Source organism: Camelus bactrianus, chromosome 4 (genome assembly GCF_048773025.1).
Source record: "Camelus bactrianus isolate YW-2024 breed Bactrian camel chromosome 4, ASM4877302v1, whole genome shotgun sequence".
NCBI classification, from domain to species: domain Eukaryota; kingdom Metazoa; phylum Chordata; class Mammalia; order Artiodactyla; family Camelidae; genus Camelus; species Camelus bactrianus.
The window spans coordinates 40258187-40281843 of record NC_133542.1 but is presented as its reverse complement, the minus strand read 5'-3'; the positions used below and the strand labels follow the sequence as shown (position 1 = coordinate 40281843).

General features: G+C 39.4%; 1 protein-coding gene across 2 annotated transcripts in view; it reads right to left on the bottom strand.

Moving 5' to 3' along the window:
* GCNT1 (glucosaminyl (N-acetyl) transferase 1) overlaps positions 1-23657 on the bottom strand; it is a 122885-nt gene that overhangs the window by 70234 nt on the left and 28994 nt on the right. The window contains exons 3-4 of one of the 2 annotated variants that reach the window (XM_010952773.3): positions 20149-20297; positions 14746-19088 (exon numbers count right to left, since the gene is read on the bottom strand). In XM_010952773.3, coding sequence (XP_010951075.2) covers positions 17662-18948 — 1287 coding nt within the window. In that variant the 5' untranslated portion in view covers positions 18949-19088; positions 20149-20297 and the 3' untranslated portion in view covers positions 14746-17661. Of the gene's footprint in view, positions 1-7563; positions 7643-14745; positions 19089-20148; positions 20298-23657 lie in introns of those variants that run through there. The other variant, XR_012506403.1, reaches the window with a different exon arrangement.

The window sequence follows — 23657 nt, the reverse complement described above, 5'->3', positions numbered from 1 at the left end:
CAATCAGTGAGACCTCATTTCTAAGCAATCACCATGCTAAGTGATTAAGTTTATTAACAAACTAACTTTCTAGTTTCTCCAGTAAAATCCCCTTTCTCACATTCACTATGCTGATTAGCAAAGTATTGTCTGGATGAAGCCACAGCTGGACTACAAACTTTTCTGATTTAATCCTAGCTAATCACTCTTTGACTCTGCATTCTGGATTACTAACCTAAAAACAGATACAAAATATCACAACGTTTATGCTGAGTGTTTTTAAAGAAATTCTAGCCACCATAACACGGTGGCATCTTCATGGGTCCCAACGCTATGATCTGCACAAGCAGATTATCCTGCAGATTTCCACGACTTAGGACACCCTGGGTCTCCTACAAATGCCACATCAGGAGCCAGAGGCCAGCACACGACTAAGAAAGACTCAGAAGCACAGTGACTCCTTCCTCACTCTCTATTGGCAATGGCATAAGAATCCAGGAATTTAGAACCAATTGAGAGGGAAGGAGATGTGGAAGAAAAACCCTGGAAAAAGGCATCCCTTTAATGGAATAGCTGCTAGATTCTGAATAATCCAAAAAAACAAGAGCTTGGGCAATTAACAGAATGAAAAAATTTATTAACAGAATTAACAAAATTAAATGTTTCTTTCAGCTAGAAATGGGAGTCATGATCTTCTACATAAAGCTGACTTATTTCAAAGTAAAGTTATGTTTTTGCAAACCTGAATTCTGTGGACTGATGTGACGATAGAGTTACACCTGTTACATAGCAATTGTGTATTTATGCACGTCAAGCCCACACAAGTGCAAGCTCCCTAAAAGTCAGAGTCATGCAGGAGGCACGGGTTCATCGATCATGCCTGACACGAGCCCCGCCAGCCACTTGGGGGAAATGCAACCTTCAGATGTGAAGCTGGGACTGCAGCTTCAGAAGAAATCTGGGTGAGCCGGTGTTTACAAAGATATCCTGTTCTGATAGTCAGAATATAGAAACATCTCATGTCAAATACAAAATGGAAAAAGGAACAGGTAGCTGTGCTAGGATCTGAAATTTATGTTGCTCATACTTTCTGGCTTATTCATCTTGGGTTATCTTTTAGTATGTTTGGCAAGATGTTTTTAAAAATTCCAGCCATGCTAAGGGAAGTCAAAGCAATTTTGTTTCTGTCTGATTGAGTGATTTAGAAGGAAATGGTGCTCCCCAGGTACCAGTTTGTTGACGGCAGCAGGAATGAAGAGATTCCTCACGTGGGGAGGGAAACTCAGGAGCACAGATGGGTCCTTCTCGTCTGCCAAATCTTTCCAAATGGAGAATATTTATTTTGCTCTATCTTAAAATTACATAAGTAACCTGTATTCACTGTAGAAACATTAGGAAGTTTAAAAAATAAAATGTTTTAAAAAATGAAATCACTTGGGATTTCCTCACCCAGTGACAAATATTGTCAACATTTTAATGTACATCTTTACAGATGTTCCTATATATTCATGTATGTATGAATATTTCAAAACTAGAATCATGCTGTATATACTTTTTGTAAACTGTTTTTTATATTGTGGACCACTTTTCATGTTGATAAATGTTTGTCTCCTGTAGTGGTTCTCAAACTTGAGCATGCACTTGAAGAGCTCAGTACAACACAAGTTTCTTTGGTCTTCACCTAGCCAGTCACGGGGTCCAGACTTCAGTAGCTGGGAGGCTGGAGGTAAGAATTTGCATTTCTAACGAGTTGATGTTGATACTACTGATCTGGGGAGCTCATTTTGAAAACTGTGGTCTAAACCATCACATTTATGACTGCTGAATATCTCATCACATGGATGAATGAATCATCATTTAAAAAGTAGACAGTATTAAACCTATAATAGTATTGTTAGGAATCCTATGGATGTGTTTTAAACTGTTTCCCAAAATATACAAAGATATTCACTGAAGCATTATCTATTATAGGAAAAGACTGGAAACAACCTAAATATCCTTTAACTGGAGAGTCTCTTTAACTAAATTATAATTCATCCATGCTACATAGCCCTTAAAAACAATGATGTTTTACACTGATACCTAAATATATACAAGTTTATCAATAAGTGAAAAGAACAAGGTGGAGAACACTTTGCAAAGTATAATTCCTTCTGTGTAAACAAATAAAAGCATATATGTTTACATGGAAGTACATGCAAAAGGAAATTTCTCAAAAGGAACCCCCCAAATTGTTCATTGTCATTATCTTTTCCAGGTGAGGAGACAGAGGAATACCAAATATGGACATGGGAGAGCAAAAGCCCAAATCACTGATACTCACAGGGGTGGGGGAAGACTTCTCGGTTCAGGGGGGCATAGTTGATCCAAATCTTAACAGATGAACCAAATTTCAAAGTCTTCTACAGTGCCTGAGAACATGGTTCCATTTTTTAATGATCTATTAAAAACTTCTAATGTTTACAGATATGTTCATAGCAGGTTTATTCATAATGGCACCAGAATGGAAACAAGCCAAATGTCCATCAGAGGGAGCATGGATAAAAGAATTCAATGGAATTCTATACAGTAACTTAAAAAAAAAAAAAAAAAGAATAAACCACTGCTGCCTGCATCATGTCATGTTCAGCCTGTATCCCCAGGGCATCCAAGTTCCTCAGGGAGTCACTGCCATCTCTCTTTTCCACGCTGAAGACTGAACCGGCTTCAAATGAGTGAGTTATGAGGAAAGGATGGGGGATTCTCAAAGTGAGAATCCTCCATCCCAAAGCAGGCAGGCAAAGGCATGTTACTGAGGCCGAGGCTGTGTGCTGCTGAGAAGGTTGACAGGTGGGAGTTGGTACTATGGAATTTTCTCTCTGTTACGTTCCTTCTGGTGGGGAGAAAGGTCTGTGCTATATAACAATGATCAAGGTAGGAGGACTGCCATGCATTCTGGAAATCACCAAGATCATCGTCCAGGATGCAGAGTAAAAAATCCCCAACTCTAAAATATAAGTGCAGAAGCTCTTCCCATAGTGTCTGCATGGAGTTCTGAAATTGGGGAAGAGCTTATAAGGGTGCACTTTGTGTGTATGCGTGTTCATTTGTGACTAGTGAGAGACAAGTTTGTGTTCACAAATTCCCTAGATATTTACAGTGACCACTACTTACCCAACACCAACCAGTGGCCTGAAAAGAAGCCCTAGGAGGATGGAGTAGCTCTTTCCTTTCTGTCCAGAATTCTTTCCTTTCAAATATCCACACCCTGAACACAGGAGTGGACACACAGCCCAGGGAGGGTCACTCATGGTACCCTAGCCACAGTGACTGGTCCAGGAATGGGCACATGACCCCAGCCTAACCAATCAGGAGCCATCTCCAGGATGTTTCTGGAGAAGCTCAAGTAGAGTCTCTCTTTTCTCACATGGCAGGAGCTGTGTGATGTGACCTGGTAATGGCCAGCAGCCATGTTCCCAGTCAAGCAAGGAAACCTGAAGGCACAAAGTTCCAGGGAAGTCTTGTGAGCTGCAGAGCCCTGACTGTGTATGAGTCACAAGCCACTTCTGGGCTCATTCACACATGAGGCCAGCTCCACCCTTCCTGAGGTCCGGTTTCGGAAGCTAGAATTTTACCTTTCACTGTTTGATTAATTGAACTTTGTGTTTCTATCCACTGGAATGAAAGACAGGTGCTGCCCTCAGAGGAATTATGATTCATATGGAAAGAATTACAGATGAAAACACAAGTTAAAATGTATCTAAGCATTATGCTGTACTTACTTCCCATATACCTAAAGAGTGAATAATTCTATTGTCACATGTAGAAAGAATGTGCTGGAGTGAACATTTGAATGGTTTAAGATAATGCCCATTCTTCAGTTCCCCTCAGGACTCAGAATTTTCTGGCCCTTGTTTGGAACAATTTCACATTCTGCAGGATAGTGGAGCGGAGAGGAAAGCACGCAGACTTAAAAAGCCAGATGTGGGAAAAAATCTGGGCTTGCCACTTCCCAGCTACCTGATTATGTCACTGTGGATGTCTTCATCTGGAAATACTACCAACGTGCCTAAAGCAATGAAATTTACTTCCCAATCTGCCAAGTCCAGAGGTGGCATAACTTTGGGGCTAGTTAATTCAGTGGCCTAATCGTGTCATCACAGACCCTGGTTCTTCAGCCTCTCCGTTTGCCATGTCAGGTCACAAGATGACTGGAGTTATTCCAGGTATCATACCCAGGAAGCATCAAATCCAGAGATTCTGCCTTTTCCAATGTCCCCTCAGAAATTCTAAATCTTTTTCAGGACAGCCGACCCCCAGCATTAGTGAGAACTGAGTCACATGTCTCAGATACCATCAATCCTCATTATTCATGGATTTTGCATTTGCAAATTCACATACTCGGTACAATGTATTCCGGACCCCAAAATCATTACTTGTGGCACTTTTACACTCACTCACCGACACGTACCGAGAGGTGAAAAATCTCAGTCATCCAATATGTACATTCTTAGCTGAGGTAGAACAAGGTGGGGCTCTGCTGTCTTGTTTCAGCTCTTATACTATAAACAAGTATCCCTTTCACGGTCTATTCAGTGTCATGCTTTTTGCTTTTTGCATTTTTATGCTTTTTGTTGGCAATTTCACTGTTAAAATGCCACCACCACCAACTCGGCCCCACCACTCCACGAGTCCCCCCAGCAGTGCTCAAGTGCTGTCTAGTGAGGTGCCAGAAGGCTGGGGTATGCCTCACAGAGAAAATGCATGTTAGAGAAGCTTGGTTCAGGCACAAGTTACAGCGCTGTTGGCCCTGAGTCCAATGTTAATGAATCAACATCCAGGAAAGGAAGGGAAAATTTGTTGACCTGTGTGTGAGGCCACTCCAGAAAATGCTAAAGCAACACCTGTAGCACATGATGAAGCTATGGAAAGGATGGAAAAGTGGCTAAATTTTTGGATTGAGATGATGACAGATTTAAAAAAAAAAGAGTGGATACCATTATTGTGAGGGTGAAAGCAAAAGAAACTTGTGGTCATATTAGCCAGGATTAAGAAACGCTAAACCCTGTATAAAATAAATAAACTACAAGGGCACACTGTACAACATGGGAAATAAAATCAGTATTTTATAATAATTATAAATGGAGAACCACCTTTAAAAATTGTGATTCACTAAATTGTACACCTGAAACTTATACAATAGTGCACATCAATTAAACCTTAATTAAAAAAAAAAAAACAGACTAAAAAGTCACTAGTTATATGGCCTTAAAAAAAGAAAGAAAGAAATGCTATGCCTTTTCCGGCTACTGCTGGCAGCCTCACACAGCTCAAAAGAGGAAAACACAGGGGAAATATAAACTTGCAACAGAGTCTGGTTCTACAGGTCAGGAGGCTTTGAAATAATTTTTTTAAATTTGTAAGTGTTTTTACAGGAAAAGGTTATGCAGAAGAGCAGATTTGAAATGATGAGACTGGCTTGTTTTACAAGCTAGTTGGCAGACAACCTATGTAACACAATGGCATCTCATTTAATGAAAATGTTGCGACCAGAGGTTCCTGGGAACATAACCCCGTATATCTCCTGGGAGCAGCAGTCCAGCACTCGCTGATTTAGCGTTTGCAGTGACTTTATAGAACATAACTACCACGGGGAAACAAGAACCAATGGTACCTGGTTCACCCTCATAGATTCTGAATCATAAGGTGGGGCCCAGATATCTGCATTTTTATCAACCTTTTCATTCGCCTCTGAAGCACTTTAGTATTTGAGTCATTAATACAACTAGTTCCCTCATACTTCAGAAACCCTATCATGTTTTCAGTAGGTATCTTTGCTTCCGGGTTATTGGGGTCTGATTGTTGACGACTTGATCTGCATTCACACAAGGATTGCTTTTACCTCTCATGACTGGCTAGGAAGGAAGTAGCTTGGGTTACTTTAAAAACAAAGAAACAAAAACCACTGGTTGATTACTAACAGAAATCGTATCTACCTACTGAGACAGCCAACATCCATCCATCCATCAGATTTAAGCGTCATGGGCAATGACCACGAATACGTGGTTAACCAGAGTAAATCAAATACCTAGCCAGTGATGTTTCACATAATACACACTCTTCCCATGCACTGTGATGGGAACTGAATTCTTCCTATAAAGCGGTGGCTCTCAATGGCGATTCTGCCTCCCAGGGGACATCTGGCACTATCTGGAGATGTCTTTGGCTGTCACAACTGGGGAGGGAGACTGCTGCTGGCAGCTAGTGCGTAGTGGCTAGGGACACTACGAAGCACCCTACAATGCACAGAACAGACTCCGCCCCCACAACAAAGAATCATCAGGCCCAGAATGTCAATAGCGCCCAGGTTGAGGCAAATCTGCTTACATAGATACAATAATCACAATCACAGCCAATTTCTCATCCTCGGACGCTGAACCTCTGCCAGATTCTACAGCTAAAATGACACAGCACCGAATCATGTCGCTCCCCGCAGCCTGCCTACCAGGCAGGGGTCATGTGGAAAGATTCCTGGGGAAGGCTTTTATCTCTCCTGTCCCACTGGTTTGTTGTGGCTCATCCTAAGTCGAGAATGCATGTAATTTTTTTGCCCCAAGTTTTTAGACACGTTTCTTCCCTATTCTCATTACCCATCCCTATTTCCTTCTTTGCATCTCGTACAAAGTGCAGTCCAGCTTCATAGGAAACAGGTGTACCCTGACCCCCTTTGTGGACGGTTTGTAAAGGGCTTGGGGAAAAAAATATATCCAGGGGCCCACAAATATGCATTCCTCCTCCCTTCTCCTCCCCTAGGGAACAAGAGGAACTCGACCTGCCAGAGACCCAGACTCTGGGAATGCACACCTGGGATCCGACCTGCTCGCCAGTCCCTCAGTCACGTGATCAGGCAGGGAAAAAACACCAGGTTCCTAAAGATCAAATTTCCTCAACAGAATATTTGTAGGCAGAAAAGAAAATGACAGAATGCTTGAATTCAGGTGCAGCATTTAGTTTTCAGTAACATTTCATTTCACAGAGAAAACAAAGACAAGCGAAATTAAGCTGAATATTAGATGTTGTGAGTAAATCCATATATTATTTGCCCTTCTACTATTATAGTTTCTATTTGAGAGGAAAAAATGTATCTAAAAGGAAGGGTTTTTTTTTTTTTCCTTAAGAGAGATTAATCAAGATTAAGTGAATTAACATTTACCACATATTTAATGAGAACTTACTGTATATCATGCTCTGTGCCAGGCCTGGAAATACAAAAATGAAAGTGCACAGTCCCTGCTGCCAAGGAGCTATATCAGCTATTAATTTAATGTTTTAACATGCATTTTTATATTAAAACATGCAGTCACAGGCTGAGAGAAAATATATGCAAAAGACATACCTGATAAAGGACTGTCATCCCAAGTGTACAAAGGCCTCTTAAAAGTCAACAAGAAAATCAACAACCTGATTTTTAAAACGGGCAAAAGATCTGAACAGACACCTCATCAAAGAAGACATGCAGATGGCAAATGAGCATATGAAAAGGTGTTCCACATCACACATCATTATGGAATTGCAAAGTTAAAACAATGAAAAACTACTACATACCTATTAGAATGACCAAACTCCAGAACAGTGACATCGTCAACCGCTGGTGAGGATGTAGAGCAACAGGAACTCTCCTTCACTGCAGGTGGGAATGCAAAATGGTACAGCCACTTCAGTAAACAGTTTGGAACTATCTTGCAAAACTAAACATACCCTTACAATCCAGCAATCATGCTCCTTGGTATTTACCCAAAGGAATTAAAAACTAACATCCACACAAAAACATGAACACAGATTGTTTATAGTAGTTTTATTCATAACTTCTGAAACCTGGAAGCAACCAAGGTGTCCTTCAGTAGGTGAAGGGATAAATCAACTGCAGTATATGCAGACAATGCAATATTATTCAGTGCTAAAAAGAATTACCAACCCAACTAAGCTTATCAGGCTACAAAAGGACACAGAGGAAACTTAAATGCATATCACTAAGTAAAAGGGACCAATCTGAAAAGGTTGCATACTGTATGATTGCAACCATAAGACATTTTGGAAGAAGCAAAAACTATGGAGATAGTGAAAAGATCAGTGGTCACCCGGGGTGGGAGGAGAGGAATGAATAGGCAGAACACAGAGGATTTGTAGAGCAGTGGAACCATTCCGCTATGATACTCTAATGGTGGATACATGTCATTACACACTTCTCAAAACCCAAAGACTACACACCAAGAGGGAACCATAATGCAAACTACAGATCTGGGGTGATAATGATGTATCAATGCAGGTTCATCTATTATAACAAATGAACCACTCTGGTTTGGGATGTTGATAGTGGGGAAGGCTGTGTGGGGTTGGGGCAGGAGGTATGGGGAAACTCTGTCCTCAGTTTCGCTGTGGACCTAAAACTGCCCTTAAAGTCTACTTTTTAAAAATATATACACCCAAATGCACATGCAAGTATATGAGTAATTTCAATAGTTAATTTTTGATGGTGGTGATAAACTCTACATAAGATACGTGGAAGCCAGAGATCAGAGTGGTCATTTTCCTAAGCCAGAAGGGAAAAAGTGATGGTCAGGAAGGGCCATATAATAGAGAAGATGATGCCTGAGTTGAGTGTCAACAGGTGAGGGTTTCTGCTCTGAAAGCCTGGAAAATGTATTCTAGCAGCATATAGTATGAATGAGGACCGCTTCTGATGCAAGTGCTTTAAAAAAAAAAAAAAGCTCAATCTCTCTTAAACAATAAAAGTCAGAATTTACTGGATCCTCTGAGTGAACAGCCCGGGGCTCAGCTTGCTCCAGGATTCAAAGGGCAGCCCCACAATCTATATCTCTTTCTCCACCTGCTTCCTCGACATTTGATAACCTTCCTGATTCCTGTAAGATGGATGCAGAAACCCAAGCACCCTCTTACTCTCAGTCCGTGTTAAGAGGGGAGAAAACACACAGGCTGAAAGTGAGAGAAGAGCTGGTTTCTCCAGACCACTGTTTATCAGCTGCATGCTGAGTAGACGGTACCAGGGGACAAAAACCCCAGAGAAGTCCTATTCAAGGAGACATGAAACAGCGTCACGTGTTTAGAAAACCACATGTGGTCCAAATGGATGGAGTACCATGTGCAAAAAAGGCTGGAGAGGGAGGCAGGGGCCAGATCCAGGAGGGTCTCATGTGCCATGTGAAGAAATCAGTATTTTATCTTTTAGGCAACTGGGCATCATGGAAAGGGGGTAAGGAAAAGTGTGAAATGACTAAATTTTCATTTCTGATAAATCACTCTGACAGTGGACATGCTGTGTGACTTAGCTAAGCAACCTGACCTCCCTGAGCTGCTTTATTCTTATATTTACAGAATGTGGACAATGGGTGTGCACACCATAAAATGGTGGTGAGGGGTAAACGAGCTTATATTTGTAAACTGCTTAGGTCAGTGCTTGGCACGTTGGGTTAAGTATTTGCTGCTACTGTCTGCTGGCAGTGCTCCAGGTGAGAGAGGATGAGGGACTGAACAGCCTGATGACAAGAGAGGAGCATTTGGGTAGAAGCACCATTAAGAACAGAAACCCTAGGGATTGCCTGGGGGCAGAGAGGCCACACCAGGATGGACACCTGAGTAACGGGGTAGATCACAGAAGGGTTTTCCAAAGGAGAGCCTGCAGTTTGGTGGGTGTAATTCAGGACACACACTGACACATCATAACTGGAACCAGCTTCGCTGGGCTCATTTTGAGTTCTACCCATCCACGAGCCCTGCCCACAAAGACCCCTCCAGAGGTGGGAGGGCCTGGATACACACAGTTTGACTTAAGCTTCTCAGGTTCCGGAAGTGGATGCCACCCTCACGCCCTGCTTGGTTATAATTCTCTCCTCAGTAAGAATTAGGGATTTGACTCCGGTTACCTGTGGGCCCCTGTTTTCTCATACCTGCCTCCACACTAATTCCTGAATTGTTAATGCCCAGAAAGCATACAATCCACTCACAAAGCACTGGTGGGGATTTTCCTGAAGATTCGCAGGGAAAGACAAGGAAAGTGTGACCAACTCCTCTTGGTGTGAGCACCCCAGGAATTGCCTCAGTACCGGGCAGAGCAGGATGGCGGGTCACTGGAGACCCAGGAGAAGGTGAAGACCACTCCCTTCACGAGCTCCCCTTACCCTCAAATTCTTCTCCATAGGCTGCAGGCCCCCCACTGTCCAGCCCCAACTGTCCTTTCTGGCCTTCCTGGCTGGTACCTCCGGCCCTCACATTCCTTTGCCAAATCCATCAGTTTGTATAGTTTCCTCAGCAACACAAAAGCCAGCAAACGGGGCTGAGCCAAACACAAATTACCTGTGGTTCCTCACATCTCCAGGGCCACCCTTCTTTGGAGGTGCAAAGGCATATTTACTGCATTAGCTGGAGAAACAGTGGTCAACCGCAAGCGAGTATTCTCAAACGGAGACCGTCCCTGGAAATTTGGAGGTTGGCACTTCTCATTAATTTGATGCCCAGACATCTCCCTGTCAAATCTCTCAGGCTTTCAAGTGTTAAGACCAATGGCACGTGAAACTATTCCCCTTTGTGGCTTCGAGACTCTTCTTTCCCTCCTTTCCTCCTACCTTTAAGTCAACGATAGCTCAGGGTTCCCTGCCCGCCTCTCCTTCAGTCACCCTCATCAAACTCACGCCCTTTCTCTCCTCTCCCTCCACACACTTTCTGAGGGCTGATTTCAGCAAGACTCAAAGATTAATTCTTTTGGTGTCCACCCTTTTTTCTTTCTCAATGCATTGGCTTGTTTTTAAAAAAAAATTGAATACTACACTCAGGGCAGGACAGGGTCTGGGGAAGGAGATGGGAGAATTGAGATGGTAGAAAGGAGGTGAATGGACTGGAGGGGAACATTTTGGTAAAAGATACGCCATTTGTTACAGAGTCACGTACTTCTCTGCCCTCTTTGCAAACTGGGCCAATAGTGGCATCTGCTCCCAAGGTTGCCCTGAAGGGAAAGGAGGTGGTAAAATACAAAGCGCTTAGAACGTGCAAAGAGGAAACGCTCGCCAAATACTAGCCGTGGTCGTTATTACCTCAATGCGCTTTTAAGTAGTTTCTTTGAAGGGGTGTTCTTCTTTGGAAAGAAGTAGGGAAAACACGCCCCGAGGGAAAACTTGTCTCCTTTGAACCAAGTTAAATGAAGGCATTATAACTGGGTCAGGAAGTTTACTAATAAGTCTGAAGACTAAGAAGATACATGAGATACACCCAACGTATACCCAGTAACGTTACAACTAATGATCAGCTCTGCAGAAGTAAATCCTTCTAAAAAGAAAAAAAGTTGTGTTTTTCTGTTGTTGTTTTTTTAAAGAAAGCATCGGCTTCTGTTCCTTAGCTAATATTAGAGGTAGTGAGCCCTCATATGAAAGGGCACAAAAATCTGGATTTAAACCGGATCCTCCTCCCACCCCAAGACTGTTCACCCAAGTGACTCCCACGCTGCCCATGTGAATATTTTCACGTCCTCCTGCTGAAGGGGAACATCTGTTCTGCGCTGGCATGCAGCTGAGAGAAACGGACCACCCTCGCCTAGTTAGTAATTATCATTTACCTGGCATCAGAAAATGAGTTCCAGTAACAGATTCTAAGGAGCTAGAGGCAAAACAGCTGCTGATCAGAGCACCCTGGGGCCCTGAAGCCAGGGTGACAGTACCTTGCGGGATTGGTTCTCCTCCCCCTAGGGTATACAACTGCAGTATCTCACAGGGTTTCCCAGAGTATAAGGCCTCAAGACATGCTGCAAAGCACCAAAACTTAAATCTCAAAACATGTCTGTGGGTAAAAGAGGAGTGCCCCAAGAGAGCGGGGCTCCTCCCCCGCTATCCACCAAGCAAAGGCTGGGGGTGAGGAGTCTTCGTAAGACTCCCTAAGGCAAACCATATGTGGAAAATGCTCCAAATAAATATCTGGCACGCAACAATTTTATAGAGCTGGAAGGAATAGTTCTCAAAATATCAAGATGTGGTATTTCAAGGAAATTCTAAATGCTCCTTTTTGTTCAATATCATTCTCTTACATAACTGAGATCACATTATATGAAGTGTTCCTGTTTGTTTACTTCCTTTAACCTACAGTGATTTTCCATGACATCAGACATACTGTAATATTCCATAATACATCACCCTATGAATACTTTTAAAGTACATAATTATTCCTCTATCGCTGGAGATTTATGTCTTTTTGCATTTCACCATAAATAAGGATATAACAAACACTGGGTTTAAATGCAGATCCAGACCTCTCATTAGTCCCCTAGGATATTTTCCAAGAAGTGAATTATTGATTAAAGAATTTGTTCTTATAGTCTCTCCATGGCAAGTTTTAACAATCACCCCTGTGATATGAGCATGTGTTCCTCAATATAGTCTCATTAAAAAAAAAAAAAAAAACACAAAATTCTCCAAAACAAACAAACAAAAAATCACCCTAATTTGGGGTTATAAAAATTGTTTTCATTTGGATTTTTAATTGAATTTCAGATTTTTATATTAGCCATTTGTAGTCCCCTCATTTTATCTTCTGCGAATTTTACATCCTTTGCTCCTTCTACTCTTGGCGTTTTAATGCTTTTAAAAAATGTATTAGTATAAGGGGATTGAAAAGTAATGGGGAGTGACCATGGAAGAGTACACAATTTCTTTGGGGGTGATGAAAACGCTCTCAACCTGATTGTGATGTTATACTAAAAACCACTGAATTGGAAACTTAAAATGGGTGAACTGTATGGTACCTGAATTATAGGCCAGTAAAGCTGTTTTTTTTTTTTTAAAGCATAAATAATTTCCATATTAAGATATTCAGCCTCCTTCTTTCAAAATCTGTTGGTGAATTTTCCAATTCTAATTGTCTTTTGCTTTCTCATATCCAGGAATACTTTCAGCTAAATCTGTTATCTGTTCTCTACTGAATCCTCCCACTGCTTTTATTCAGAAAACTCCATCACATGCAAAGATAGCCATCGACATGCTCTTCCAGTTTATTGTCATTCTCAAACCGTCTGGGTTTTGGTGCACATTACAAAGCTATAATTTAATGTTCTCCAAACAGGTAATTATTAAGTATACCCTTCCCCTCCTCACTACATTCTGATGGTTCCTTTGCAATATTTTACATATACTAACTTCTATTTCTGGGCTATCACTGTTAGCAAACTGAGAGTTCAAAAACAAACTTGTAGTATTCTTTAATATTTTTTACCTTTAAAATATGGCTTCATTCTATTTTTTTTTTTTAATTCTTTAAAAAAAGAAAGGGGAGAGGGTATAGTTCAGTAGTAAGGTTGCATGCTTAGTATGCACAAGGTCCTGGGTTCAATCCCCTGTACCTCCATTACAAAAAAAAAAAAAATTAAAATATGGTTTCATATCTAGTATTACACAACTCCATTAATCTCCTCTTTCAAAGCATTCCTAGCTATTCTTGAACTTTTTTTTTCTTTTGGATGAAATTTAGAACAATTCTGTCAACCCTTTAAAAATATGATTGGGCTTATATTTGACTGATGAACTGATCTAGGAAGGATCGTGTTTAAAATATTTACCAGCTAGGAGCACAATTTTTTTTAATCTATAGTAGTCTTTTATTCAGATAGATCCCACACGTATCTTAAATTGTCTACATTTTACACAGCTTATTGCCATGATGAAAGATAACCTATTCCCCTATATCTTAAAACATCTCTTTTGCTTGAATATGGTTAAACTATTAATTTTGAGATATCTGGCAGTACTTGCCAAATTTTTATCAATTTGGAGACAAGATTCCTGGGCTTTCTACTTGGACAATCGTTATCATCTGCACTAATGAAAACAGTCTTTCCTTTCTCAAGTTATAATTCACTTCTAGTTGGGATTTTATTACACTGAAAAATACTAAATCAATATTCTGATGACAAGCCCTGAAAACTTGAAGCACATATTAAAATTAAATCTTGGACAAGCAGGTTTCTAAAGGATATGTAAAGCTCTCAAGCTTTTGAGAAAACCTGAGGTCAGTCCATGTTGCCCCTTTCTAGAGTCTGTTTCATCTAAAATGGGGCGAAAGAACACCCAGCAGGGTTTAACAGGTCAGGTGAGAAGACATCCGGAGCAGACATTCAATATTCCAGGGGAGGGGGCTGCCCTTTTCCCTCAGGTGTGCCCTCCACCTTCAAACCACAGCAAGTCACAGACCTTGTCAGAATGTGTGGCCCCGGTTCCTCAGTGGACACCAGCTGAAGTCAGTAATGCCCAGAAAGCAATACTATTAAATTGCACTCGTTTTTAATCCTCTGTCCAGGTCCTTCTGCATAATCTGGGTTACAGTTTCTCCCACTGACACATCCTCTGTCTCTCAGGCATTTCTGCCTAGAGAATTAATCTTCTGTTTTTAATCACTCCTCACACAGAACTCTTTGTTGGTTACAAACTATCACATCCAACTACTAAATCTAATATTGAGGTGCTGGCAGCTAAAAAGTAAGAGTAACTTGTGGACACAAGGCATTCGTTTCTAAATAGCTCATTTGAATGGTGATACGACTAGTTCAAATGTTTTCAGTTGTGTCCACATTCGAGAGGAAAACTTACGGTAACCACACTTGCCATGAAAGTATTGCATTTTTTTTTTATGTTTACCAAAATGAAAAATGAGTATTTTTCTAAGCCAACTAAAAAAGTTTAGTCCAGTTGACTCTACAGATGAAATGAAGTAAAACATGGCTTCCTCTTCCTCAAATGAAGACAGAACAAAGTCCATTTATTTCATTAAAGTGACTTGTACTTGATGAATGATACAAATACGCGTCTAGAGACAAGAACGTTTTGCATTTCCAAGGCTGAATGGCTGTTTACCATGGTCGGGGAAGAGCCTAGGTCACTGCCTATAAAGGAAGAACTATTTTTGTTAACTCTTGTCCTTTGTAAGTAATATGTGAATCCCAATCAGTAAGCACTTCATTGACTAGAATCCTTCCATTACAAAACTGCAGTTGATGTACATTCAAGGATTTATTTGGGAATACGATTTCCAGTAATTCCCTATAAAAGACCTTAAATGACAGTAAAAAGAAATTAGTGTTTAATAACTGACATATAGGAAGTAATTTAAATGACGTATCTTTCCCAAAGAACTTATGACATTTTTGCTTTTTCTAAATCGAGTATAGGTTTCCTTTTGAAATCATCTTGATTCTTCAAGTTGCTTGGCTGAATAGGATGAATTTCATTTGTGTTAAGTTATGCTGAGAAGTACAAAATTAATGAGTTCTCACGCCTATATGATCCCTGAAAGAGCCATTAACAATAGGGTGATATTCAGACACATCTCAACAAGTGCCGTACTAGAAAGACGAGATATACAGCTGCATAAAAGATGGTCAGGCCACACTTTGAGTCTGGGGCTTGGGGAAATTATTTTGAAAATCCTGTTTTTATATATATAGTGGAGAAAAAAATCCCTCAAAAACTGCCAATTTAAATATCAATTGGATTCAGTCACGCTACAATAAGAGCACTTCGATTAATGATAACTTCGGTTGTTTGTAAATTTTTTTCAATTTTCAATTTTGCTAAATTCAAAGATCCATTCAACTGAAAGCAAATGGGCACGATATTAACAAACAATGTCTCCAGATGATGGTTATATGGTGTTTACTGTACTATTATTTTTAATTTTCCTATAGATTTGCAAATGTTCAAAATAAAATGGAAAAAGTCTATGGTATAGTATTTCAGACACCATGAATGAAGTTTAAAAACACAAAGCACAGACACAAATATGTCAGTGAAAATCACTGGTTTTAGAATTAAAAAAAAAAAAAAAAAAAAGAGCCCTAACTCTTTCTTCTGAAAGTTATCATGGAGAAACATGTGACATGCATGAAAAGGACAAACTGGTTTAGAAACCAACAGAGACAAAACACTCTGCATACAATGCTCTCATTGACATCATCTCTTGAATTTTCAAAGAAGTTTTTTTCTTCCTTTTTTGGTCCAACACTGGCTGCCATATTAAATCATGCAAACCATAGCAATCCACTGGCTTGCACATTTACAAATGAAACTTTCCAAAAATGTGAAACTCTCATTCAGGAGGGTCAGTGTAACAAGCCTCTCCATAAAATGAAAATTTCCTAACCCTGAGGAAGAAAAAACAGTTTTCTCAGTTGAATGTTTGAAAACTGTCTGATACGAATTTCTAATATACAATTTAAGTTGGCTAAGTTTTAAAAATAAAGCACATGGATTTGATTCTTATTTAGAGTCTCAGATAAAAGATAAAGCTTCACACTTCCTCTTACATCTTTTGTTGAACAGTATCAGCTTATCAAAAAGGCAAGTTGTTTGCTTTTTTTAAATCTTCACTTACTTTGCGATATGAGACAGCACAATAGCAACCTCAAATCATTTGTCTTTCAGTGAAAAGTAGAGTAAAAACCATATGCTGAGAATAGTATCAATACTGACACAATTTGCTCCAAACCTAATGTTCCCTTTAGGATTCCCAAGCCTTCAAGCATGCCTTTCCCCTATTTATAGGTTCTGGGAGAGAAGGAAACTTACAATGCAAGAGCTAAGGAACAACCAATGAGCAGGTTAACATGAAAAAGGACAGAGGAAGTCAGTTGTTTTCAAAAGGAGACACAGGTGACAGTAGGACACAATAGCCTGGAAGGATGGACACAAGCAGGTCCAAAAGCCACAGCCGTGATTTCTGTACAAATTGCTGGTTTTATCACTCATCATAAGCCTTAGAAATTGTCCAAATATGACGACTCCTCCCTTCTGCCACACCTACTTCGCCCTTTCTATCTTAGCTCTCCATGCTAATTACTGCCAGTCAGATCACAGAAGAGAACTGAGGCTGTAATATGGGGAATAATGAAAATAAGTTTATATACAGCTTAATATCAGGGTGAGGGGAGACTGGAGAGAGGAGTAGATAGACAACTACTTGAAAAAATTGAGTTACTTTGTAGACACTACGACAATAAACAAAGACACCTTAACTTTTTAAATAATCTAAGATGATATCTTTTCTAATAATCTAAGATGATTCACAGAATCAACTAAACTAGTAATTGTGCTTTTTTTTTCTTTTAAAAAAACATGTACATTGTTAAATGAAAAATATTCACGTGCAATCAAGCCCGTTTTTTCAAGTTCCCTGAGATGGCACAGATACACAACAGCGCAATGTTACAGCAGAGGGTAAATCATTTACAATGTTCATTTAAAGTCACATTTCTCTTTCAACAAATATAACCTACAAGATAAATAACCTCCTGTTGGTTGTTGCTATAAATTTATTAAAATCAGGAAAATCATCATATTTAAAGCTCTCCAAGTAATTTTGGCACAGGTCAAGTCTTAGGGTTTTTTGTTAAGTCCCTGAGCTCTTTTAGTAGGCTAGATTGTATTCAGCCTCCTCTCCAGTCACCCGGGCCACCTTTCCTTACAATGCATTGCAACGTGCCCTGGTCTCACATTAAGTCTAAGTCAAGGCTTAAAACTGCAATCTTTCTAACCGACTGTGCTCTGCAGAAACCTCAAAGCTTCTCTGACATAAAGAGTTAGATTCTGTAGGCAGAAGAATCAAATGGGGGTACATCTCATGCATCCTTCTTCTTATTTCTAAAACTGCCACCAACGGTTAGTGTTTTAATGTCTCCAGGGCTTTATGCCGCAGATGCTCGTCCAAACACTGGATGGCAAAGAAGTCTATGTCTGTGTCAAACTTATTGGCAAACAGGTGGTGCACGTGCAGCATCCAGTTCAAGTCACCGGCTCCGAAAACACATACAGAGCGCACGTGGATGCCGCTGCACGGCGGGTAGGGGGCGCCCTTGGAAACGTCACCTTCAAAGTACTGCCACTTAACAAACCTGGCAATAGAGTGCATGTCTGACATGTCGTACTTAGAACTTAAGGACAGTGAGCCTGGGACTTCAGGCATCCTCTGAATAGTGGCCCAGAGATACTCGTCTGGGCTGTATGTATCTTTTGCCCACTCCATAAACTTCTGGATTTTTTCATTCTCAAGCACATAGCCCACATACTTCCTACTGACCACAAAATAGGCGCTGCCTGAAAACAGCGGCGTTTCAAGAGGAGGATGTATTTTGTCAGTCCCCATGTTTGTCAGCTTTCCATTAACCACTGTATAGTGCTTTTTCCACCTTTCTTTTTTATGGGCGGGCATTTTCTCGGTTTCTAGGTTGTTCTCGCCCATTAACGACTTGAGCTTCCTGACAATTTCCAGGTTGGTTTTAATCGGAAAATCCATACCGCAGAGATTGATCAAGTACTTCCAGTCCGCACTCATTTTGTAGAGGTCCTGCATGCAGTTGATGTCAGCCTGAACCCGGCTCCACGAGGCATACACCACACTCTCCAGTTGCCTGGCCACAAAAACGTTACTGAAACAAGACGCAATGCCAATCACTGCAGCCAAAAAGGATTCCTCGGATTTTTTGTCCACGTGAATGCAGTAGAAATTCTGAGGCATATAGATGGCTCTCAGGAGCCTGTCGAGCATTTCGATTTTGTGATGAACCACTATAGAATATGCTATTGGAAACTCTGCCTCTTCTTTACTAAGGGGTTCTACAATGTATTTGCGCTTCTTGATGAAAGCAGCACAATCACTGGTCATGTTGACGTAGTTGTAGGTTGTCCATCGAGGGCGCTTCCTAAATTCCACTGTTAGACTCTCAAGCTTTACCTTTTGGATTTCATCTACATCACCCTGTAAAACTTTGGTGCAATTAATATTACGACTAGGGTTCTCTTCTGCCAGCTGCAAGTGTCTGAAACTTACAAGTTCAGGCTTTTGATGAATTCTTAAAACAGAGAAGGTGACTAGGGAAAAAACAAGAAGTAAGAAGTAGTATTTAGTGGGATAAGAAAAAAGTCTCCTCCTCCACAACTTCCTCAGCATTTCAACAACTGAGGGCTTGGCTTTATTAAGAGCAGTTTCCCAGGCTTCAAGCAGTAATGATTTCCCCTCGATCGTGGCCTGGAGGTTTGTCAGTTTGCATGTTTCAGAAGTGCAAAGGCATCTTGAAATGGAGAATAGCACTAAAAGAAAAATAGAAAGGATATGTGTGCATAAGTACAGTCTTTCACGACATCCTGTGAGGTTCAAAAACTGCCCTCTTTGCTATGAGGTGAGATGTTTAAGACAAAAATAGAGTGGGTCAGCCAGAGGAAAGGAAGCAGGGTTACAGGAAACCCACTGTAAAAAAATACTGAGTGCAAGGATATACTAGAATATCCTGCAATCAACATTTTACCTCTCAGGTATATTGAGGTGCAAAACACAGTTGAAGACCTAGACCATAATCACTGAATTCTCCATAGCTAGTGAGTTTTTGATCCTATGCCAGTGCTAATTAGTACCCCTACCCTTGACATCATGACTATTTTGGGTTCTCCTGACATATCCATTCATGTCCATCAGTTGGCATCAGCGGCCCCAAATATTTGAAGAGATCAGATCCATTCTGCTCTTCGCCAATTTAGGATTGGAGGTGCACTTAAGAAGGTATTCCGAAATGGCTGTGACTTTTAAGAACCTCTGAAGGAAAAGCAGGTCAACTGGATTTTCAAATGGGACCAGAAAGTCTCAGGTGAAATCAAGTCAGATTTGGGACTGTTTTGGGTTGACGTCACTTTGTTCAGCTCCCAACAGTGAGCACCATAGGAAGAGAAGACTTACACAACCCGAAAGAAACAGCTTTGCATTTTCTGCATTAATTATAATAAGTTATAATAATTAAGACTTGCTGAGGAACACTGCTTGTACACAAATTGTAATTTATGGAAGACCCTTCTATATTCAAATTCCATCAACCTAACCCAGTTTTATTATGTAATATATTTACAAATTTACAATTATTGTTTTGTTTTCAAAAGCCAACTTTATAACATGGCAATTGTTCTAATAAAGAAAGTCAAATACCATCAATTATCTCAATACCAGATTTATAGAGATTTAAAAATTTTTCAACAACAGAATTAGCACCAGAACTTTTAAATACTAGGAAATAAATTGTGAATATTACTAATACAAATAAAAATAAATAACTGACTATGATTAGTGTAGAATAATGTTACCAAAAGTACTTAGACTTTTTACCATTAAAAATCAAGAAAAGTTTGGCTCATTTAGTTCTCTGATTCCAGGTTTAGTTCTCTGATTCTCCTGTGCCAATGGAGAGTGCTTCTCATGCAGTCAGGTTTCTTAAAGGTACCAGGCATCCAGCAATGCTGTTATGTTCCATGAGTCTTTTTAAAAAAAAAAAAACAAATATGTGAAACAAAAAGAGAAATGTATGAAAAGATATATATGCATACATAAGTATACATACACGCTCAGAAAGCATACTGGTGAACTAATTCGACATATTCACTTTTTTCTTCAAAATGATAGCTGGTCATATTCGACATATTCACTTTTTTCTTCAAACTGATGGCTGGTTGATTTCTCTCTTTTAAAATTTCCTTCTCTCCAGTCCTTCCCCCCCCCCAATTCTATGTTTGCAGATTGCTAAAGGTTTGCAGACATCCTGCAATTTAGGCTAAACTTTTCTGAAAACTCTAACAGCATCTCCCAAAGTATGTGCCAAGGAATAGTTTGATCGTCTTCTATGATTGGAAAATCCAACATGTCCTATCCTCACTGTGAGGATTCTCAGTGCTCACTGGCTCACTAAGGACAATTCTGCAATTGAATTAGCTGCTTATCTCATCTTCCTCCAACTATCTGGCCTACCATCCCACTCCAAACCTCTACTGGAAGGCAAACACTGGGAGATTCTGCTAAAATACTTAAGCATCTTAACCATTAAAACATCCCTAAACAAAAGTATATCCTTAAGCAATTTCTGCTTAAGGCATTTAAGGAAATCTGACTAATCATCAGTCAATTTCTAAGCTAACTGAAGAGAGACTTAAATTGCCTCATGCAACAAAGAATATAGATTTAGAAAATTAACTCTGGTAGGTCACTAAATAAATGACAACAACAAACCATGGTCAGGGTTTACCCCTAGTAATTACCAAATAACTGCTGCTCTATTTCCTTGTCTTGCACAACATATCCTTGTTGTTTATTTATTTTACAAATGGTACTTTGTGTCTCTTAATCCCAAACCCCTATCTTGCCCCTCTTCCTCTGCCCTTTCCCTACTGGTAACCACTAGTTTGTTCTCTGTATCTGTGAGCCTGTTTCTGTTTTATTATGTACAGTCGCTTTATTTTCCAGAATCCACATATCACTAATAACAGAGTACTTGTCTTTCTCTGTCTTATTTCATTAATCATAACACTCCCTAGGTCCATCCACATTGTTGCAAATGGCAGAAGTTACCTTTTTATGGTTGAGTAATATTCCACTGCATATATATATTTTTTTCTCTCTCTCTCTCCATATATATATATATATATTTCACATCTTCTTTATTCATTCATCTGTTGATGAACAATTTAGGTTGCCTCCAGATCTTTCCTATTGTAAATAATGTTGCTATGAACACTGGGGTGCATGTATCTTTTTGAATTAGCGTTTTCATTTTCTTCTGATGCATTCCCAGCAGTGGAACTGCTGGATCATATAGTAGCTCTATTTTTAGTTTTTTGAGGAATCTCCATACTGTTTTCCATAGTGGCTGCACCAATTTACATTCCCACCAACAGCGTATTAGGGTTCCCTTTTCTCCACATCCTCACCAACATTTGTTATTTGTAGACTTTTTGATGACAGTCATTTTAACAGGTGTGAGGTGGTATCTCATTGTGGTTTTGGTTTACATTTGTCTGATGATACAAAAATGCTGAGCATTTTTTCTTATGGCTCTTGACCATCTGCATATTTTCTCTGGAAAATGCTATTCATGTCTTCTGCCCATTTTTGTATTGCTTTTTTTTTTTTTTGATATTGAGTTGTATGAGCTGTTTATATATTTTAGGTTAGAACCCCTTATCAGTCATATCATTTACAAATATTTTCTCCCATTCAGTAGGTTATCTTTTTGTTTCATCCAATGGTTTCCTTTGCCGTGCAAAAAGCTTTTAAGTTTAAAAGTAGGTCTCATTGTTTATTTTTGCTTTTATTTCCTTTGCCTTAGGAGACAGTTCAAAAAAACTACTGTCACAATTTATGTCAGAGTGTTCTTCTTATATCCTTGTCTAGGAGTTTTATGGCTTCAGGTCTCACATTTAGGTCTTTAATCTATTTTGAGTTTATTTTTGTATATGATGTGAGGAAATGTTCTAATCTTGTTCTTTTACACTTAGCTGTCCAGTTTTCCCAACACTACTTACTGAAGATACTATCTTTTCTCCACTGTATATTCTTGCCTCCTTTGTCATAGATTAATTGGCCGGAAGTGTATGGGTTTATTTCTAGGCTGTCTATTCTGTTCCACTGATTTATATGTCCGTTTCTTTGCCTGTACCATGCTGTTTTGATTACTGTAGCTTTGTAGTGTATTTTGAAGTCAGGGAGTACACTATCTCCAGAAAAAAAAATTGAATAATGGCTGAAACTTCCCCAAATTTACTTTAAAAAATTAATCTTCACATCCAAGAGGCTCAACAAGCTCCAAGAATGCAAAAGGGACAATCATTTTGGCAGACAGTTTGGCAGTTTCTTACAAAGCTACTTACAGGCTAATCATTCAACCCAGCAATCACACTCATAGCTATTTATTCAAACTGAATACATATGTAGACACAAAAACAGGCATGTGAATGTTTATAGCAGCTTTATTCATAATTGCCCAAAACTAGAAGCAAGAATGATGTCATTTAATAGGTGAATGGATAAACAAATTATGGTACAATTATAACATGGAATATTCAGTGATTTTAAAAAAATGAGCTACCAAGCCATGAAAAGACATAGAGAAAGCTTAAATGCACATTACTAAGTGAAAGAAGCCAATCTGAAAAGACTACAAACTGTATGAGTTTAACTATGTGATATTCTGGAAAAGGTAAAAGCTAGAGAGACAATAAAAGATCAGTGTTTGCTAGGAGTTTGGAGAAAGGAAGGAACCAATGAATAGGTACAGAACAGGGCATTTTTGGGGGTGGTAAAACTATTCTGTAGGACATTGTAATGGTGATTAAAGGATATTATGAATTTGTCAAAATCCATAGACTTGTACAACACAAAGACTGACCCCTCTTAATTATAATTAACTAATAATGTATCAATATTGTTTCATCAATTGTAACAAATGTAACACACTTGTGCAAAACACTAATAAGAAAAACAGTGTGAGCAGGTTAATGGGAACTCTGTGTAATTTTTCTGTAAACTTAAAACTTCTCTAAAAAAGTAACCTATGAAAATTGAAAAAAACAAACAAACAAAACAAAGCTAAACTGGATATTCAAGAAGCTCAGTGACTTCCAAGATGATTAACTCAAATAAATTCACATCTTGATACTTAAACTGTTGAAAACAACTTGAAACGACACTTCTAGAAAAATGAAAACTAAGAGAATTCATCACTAGCAGACCTGCCCAAAGTAAATACTAAATGGAGTCCCTGAGGATGAAATGAAAGGATGCTACACAGTAACTCAAATTCACATGAAGAAATAAAAAGCAACCATAAAAGTACATACACATGAAAT